The 5,786-nt window shown below is 46.7% G+C and overlaps 1 protein-coding gene across 1 annotated transcript; it reads left to right on the top strand.

The window, feature by feature from the left end:
• The first annotated feature begins 1,929 nt into the window (after positions 1–1,929).
• Positions 1,930–4,026, top strand: LOC119271679 (L-type lectin-domain containing receptor kinase IX.1-like). Its single transcript, XM_037553414.1, has one exon. The coding sequence runs from the start codon at positions 1,930–1,932 to the stop codon at positions 4,024–4,026; it is 2,097 nt and encodes a 698-aa protein (XP_037409311.1).
• The last annotated feature ends 1,760 nt before the right edge of the window (positions 4,027–5,786 follow it).

Raw genomic sequence — 5,786 nt, 5'->3', positions numbered from 1 at the left:
TAATACGTGAAGTAAAAAAGAAACAGTGGGAATACATACATGCGGTCGGCGTATGATGGCCAAAAACTACTCAACCCGCCTGCTCGGTGACTGCGGAAGTGCACTTGTCGGAAAGTAAGTACTTTATACGTCCCATAATATAAGAGCGTTTTTAACACTAGTGTAATGTCAAAAACGCTCTTATATTTTGGGATGGAGGGAGTAACTTCTAGTGAGTATGTGCAGATCTGCCTCAAGAAACCTCACCCTCTTCAACGACAGCAATCGCATCAACGCCAACTGCGTTAGCTAGAGTTCGACATCTGCCTCAGCCCAATGCCCACATCTACAATCAGCTCGGCGGAGACGCCGAATTCACAAAGACCGTATTTCATTTGAGGGGGCAATGAAGAATACCTATTACTATTAGTTGCCCTGCGCAATGACAGGGTCATACTTTTGCAATTTTCATTTTGATAGTATAAATATGAAATCTCTCATTAAAAAAGTACTTCCTACGATTCAGATTAATTGCTGTTGATTTAGTAAAAAAACAACTTTGTACCAAATCAGCAACAATTAATATGGATCTAATATTTCTAAAAAATCACATGAGCAAGGGTCTGGTCTCCGATCACACCACTGTGACTTGGACTGCTTGTTTACTTGACAACTGGATGATAAAAAGTCAAAAACAACCCAGATATGTTCTTTTTTCAATCGACCTAGTCAAGATTATCTCCAACATAGTATTATTAGTTAGAGTGTTTTGATCAATAAAAAAGTTAAAGTGTTTTGGCTAGCAATCATGTCAATGCCAACGGCGTTGGAGTTCGGCACCTACCTCATCCCTCTGCCCATGGCGACAACCAGGCCGACATAGACGCGGAACTCAAGAAGACAGTCTTTTCATTCGAGAGGGCAACGAAGATAACTTTTAGTTGCCATGAACAGCGACAATGCCATAGTTTTGCAGTTTTTCAGTTTGATAGTATCGGTCTGAAATTTCATAAAAATTACTCCCTCCGTAAAGAAATGTTTCTCTTATATTTCTTTACAGAGGGAGTAATAACTTTAAAAATAATCATGTAAGCAAGCACCTTGACTTGACTGCTTGTTTACTTGACAGCGGGATGCCAAAAGCAACCTAGTCAATATTTTTGAAATGGACAAAGTCAAGATTATCTCCAGTATAGTATTATTAGTTACGGTGTTTTGACTAGCAATCGCATCAGTCCCAACCGTTTGGGGTTCGTTACCTACCTCTGCCCCTGTACCCACAATGACAACCAGGCTGGCATAGACATCGAACTCATGAAGACCGTCTTTTCGTCCGATTTTAGTTGCCCTATGCAACCACAACATCATACATTTGCAATTTTTCAGTTATTAGTATAGATCATACTAGATCTGAAAATTCGCTCAAAAAGGTAATATGTTTTAAAAAAAATCATGTGAGCAAGCGTCTGGTCTCCGATCACGCCACCGTGATTTGGACTGCTTGTTTACTTGGCAGCTGGATGCCAAAAACAGCCTAGTCAAAATTTTCTTTTAACTGACCTAGTCAAGATTATCTCCAACATAGTATTATTAGTTAGGGTGTTTTGACTAGCAATCGCACCAACACCAACGGCGTTGATGCCACCTTGACTTAGATTGCTTGTTTACTTGAAGCGGTGCAAAAACAAACTAGTCGACAGTTTTTTTTTTCTTTTACATTGGCCAAATCAAGATTATTTCAACATAGTATTATAGCTAGGCTGCTATGGTATTATTGTTGGAAACACTGCCGGCCATATCACATCGATCCTGCATGGTGCCAAGTGGCAACTGAGCAAGTTGTCTTGTGCCAAGAACATTGGTTTCGTTTATATAACATCGGAGAGGGAGCTCTCTTTTGCCAAAAAGGACAAACCCAAGCTAGCTAGATCCCCGAGCCTAACAGCAACAATGGCTGCTGTAGTAACGAGCCTTCATCACCACCTTCTTTCCATCTCCATTTGTCTCTGCTACTCACTGTCGTTGCTAGTCAGTGGACCTCTGGGCCTAGCTACCACGCTCTCCTTGAGCTTCAACTTCTCCAGTTCTAGCTCCGGCGACCTCTGCGACACGGAGCTCAGGTGCGAGCGTGATGCACGCATGGGCTCCGGCGCCATCGAGCTAACGAAGAACGAGATCAAAGGCAACTTCTTCAGCATCGGCCGGGCTTCCTATGCGCGCCCGGTGCCGCTCTGGGACAATGCCACGGGCGAGGTGGCCAGCTTCTCCTCCAACTTCACATTCCAGATCAGGCTAAAAAACGAGACGGACGACCGGCTTCGTCTCTGTAACTTAAGCTTCACGCCCAACGACGGTGTGGCTGATGGTATGTCTTTCTTCCTGGCGCACTATCCGTCCAGGCTTCCTCCCAACAGCCACGAAGGGAACCTCGCTCTCTTCAATGACAGCAACAACTTGAACGCCATTGGCGACGACCGTGTCGTCGCGGTGGAGTTCGACACCTTTCGCAGCGCCTGGGACCACAACGACAACCACGTCGGCATAGACGTGAACTCCATCAACTCCAGGGCCTACACCAACGTGGCGAAGCGCCTGGTCTCCGACGATAACAACACCATGACTGCCGGGATCAGCTACAACAACCGCACAGGTGTCCTGGTCGCCCGTCTCCACATAGACGGCGATGAGCCGCTTTACAACGTAAGCACGTCGGTGGACATGAAGAAGGAATTGCCCGAGAAAGTTGCAGTCGGCTTTGCTGCACCAACTGGCATGTGCGTCGAGCTGCATCAAGTGTTGTCTTGGTCGTTTAACTCCACTCTAGATGATGTCACAATGGCTACTAGTCCGCGACAGTGGCGACTAGTGCCCGTGCTAGTGCCTTCCACAGTAGTAGCATTTCTCGTGTTGCTCTGCGTCGCCGCCTTCGTAGTCCATCGACGACGCGTGTGGGAGAGGGTAGATGATTCCGACGACGAAGCACGTGAGCAAGCTGAGTTTGAGAGAGGAATAGGCCCTAGAAGGTACCGCTACCGTGAGCTGGCCGCCGCCACCAAGGACTTTGCAGAGGAGGGGAAACTCGGGCAAGGGGGCTTCGGTAATGTCTACCGAGGCGACAACCTTAGCGACCATGACCGCCCGGTGGCCATCAAGATGTTGTCTGCGGAATCATCTTCGCAGGGGAGGAAAGAGTTTGAGTCGGAGGTGAAGATCATAAGTCGCCTGTGGCACCGGAACCTTGTGCACTTGCTAGGCTGGTCCGACAGCCGCAAGGGGCTCCTGTTCATCTACGAGCTCGTTCCTGAAGGCAGCCTTGAGCGACACATATACAGCACTAGCCGTGTCCTCACGTGGTCAGAGAGGTACAAGATCATCCTTGGTCTAGGATCTGCACTACGCTATCTCCACACAGAGTGGGATCAATGTGTGCTGCATGGCGACATCAAACCCAGCAACATACTACTTGACTCATCATGCAACACCAAGCTTGCGGATTTCGGGCTGGCGAGGCTCGTGGAGCATGGAGCAGGGCCACAGACCACCAAGGTCATCATGGGCACCGCTGGGTACATAGACCCGGAGTTCATCCGCACCCGTCGGCCGAGCGCCGAAGCCGACGTCTACAGCTTTGGTATTGTCTTGTTGGAGGTCGTGTCCGGTCGGCACCCGGACATGGAAATGGAGCAATCAGGCGACAAATTCATTCCGTTACTCAGGTGGATCTGGGATCTGTACGAGAAGGGGGCCATTGTTGAAGCAGTGGATGAGAAGCTAAAGGGAGGAAACTGGCAGCAGCTGCTCGATGATGACGGCGACTATAAGTGGCAGATGCACCGCACGCTTGTCGTGGGGCTCTGGTGCACGCACCCCTGCCCGAGTGCGCGGCCGTCGGTCATGCAGCTCATGAACGTCTTGCAGTCCAAGGATGTCACGCTGCCAAGCCTGTCACAGCCGACATCCGACATCTCCCTTGGAACACATGGAGATAATGCGTTGTCATCGGCCAATGTTTGCAGCGAGGTGTCTTGGGCAATCAGTGGCAGATGACCATATTAACTTTTTACTTTACTTTATAGTAGTTTGTAATAAAAGAAGCTTCACCGCCTCGTGAAAGTGGCGCCATCGTCTTGCTATATGTCTTTTTGGTCATTTAGGGTTGATGTTCGTGCAGTTTTCCTATTCCAGCTTTTCAGTAATGTTGTGAGTGAGACGTGGCAGAGTTGTACATATGAGTGTACGTATCGAGTGTGTACTACCACTAGCTACTGTTTGCTTTGTGCACTAGTCGTCACCTGAACTTCCTTGATTTTTTTGGAATTATGGTGCTTCGAGCTTTCATATTACTAAAGGATACCCCGCGCGTCGCTGTGGGAATTAGTCGATGAAAATTTTGATTGATAACATAAGAACCAAAATAAAAAAAATGCATATGACTTATTATATTTGATTTTGTATAGTTGTAACAATATTTGTTGAATCTAAGTAGAATAATTAAATAGAAAATATTTTCCTATGCATATCAGATGTTGTGGTGGGTCTTCTCACATGCATAATTGCATGTCGTGGTGAGCCTTATCTCACTCATATTTATATGATGAGGTGGCATGCTTACATGTTGAGATAAATAAGTCAGTGATGATAACTCTCTTAGGTGTATATAGGATAGGATTACCTTTTTTTCGCAGGAAAACCTTCCAATCTATTATCTGTTGCCAAGTCGTACAAAGAATATTAGAAGTAAAAAAAATCCAGGTATGTGGACCACCTAGCGGTGACTACAAGCACTCGAGCGATCCGAAGGCAAGCCGCTGTCATTGTCTCTCCCTCGTCAGAGCCGGGTAAACCTTGTTGTAGTAGACAGTCAGAAAGTAGTTGTGCTAAGGTCCCACAAGACCAGCGCATCAGAAAAGTAACTGTTGTCGATCAAGATAAGCGTAGATCCGAAATTCAAAAGGATTCAACCTATAGACACACAAACATAGACAGGATCCAAGAGAATCCATGAAGTCAAACGCCGATCGAATCATATGAGATACGCCGGAGACATACCTTCACACGCTCTCCGAGAACGCTAGACACACCGGCAGGATGGGGCATAAGCAGGGAGAACCTTATTATTCCATATTCAGAAAGCCACTGTTGCCTCGCCTTCCAGAACAAGATGCAAAACCTCACGAAACTCAGGAAAACACCTACAAACGGAGCCCTCCCATCGGCACGGTACAGAATCCACCTACCACCATGCCTCCATGGCCCTAAGTTCATATGTGCTCCCTCCGTATGTTCGTATTGAAATATTTTAAAAGACTTAAGTTTAGAAACAAAGGGAGTAGTTTATTGAGATCTTATCATGAGGGAACATAGTTACTAAACTTATGTTTTCATTTATCACTATCATATGAGATAGTTACAGTGTGATCATAATAGACCACGGTTCATCTATTGTTTCACTGATGTAGGTCGCCTCCCTCTAGTCTGCGCTTGGACTTCCTACAACCCTCTCATGTGGCTTAATATGGGAGCTCTCTCCACCTCCGCTGGCCCAGACGACTTCTAGAGCATGGTTTGCCTTCTGCTGATGTCGAGGATCTTGAATTGCCGCTACCAAGTTGTCTTCTGTGTTGTGTGACCCTCCATGACCAAATCATAGCAGTTGTTGTCTCCGATCTCTCAAATCGAGTGTTCCGGCTGCTTTCCTTAGGCCTCCAATATTCTCGCATGTTTCCCGTTAACCCCTCCACTAACTTGTAACCCTCTGTACTGAGGATTTAGGATGCTTACCGTCACTTCGGGTAAATTCAAGTGGG

The sequence above is a fragment of the Triticum dicoccoides genome, chromosome 3A (genome assembly GCF_002162155.2).
Source record: "Triticum dicoccoides isolate Atlit2015 ecotype Zavitan chromosome 3A, WEW_v2.0, whole genome shotgun sequence".
Classification (NCBI taxonomy): Eukaryota; Viridiplantae; Streptophyta; class Magnoliopsida; order Poales; family Poaceae; genus Triticum; species Triticum dicoccoides.
This window is presented reverse-complemented; position numbering and strand designations above follow the sequence as displayed.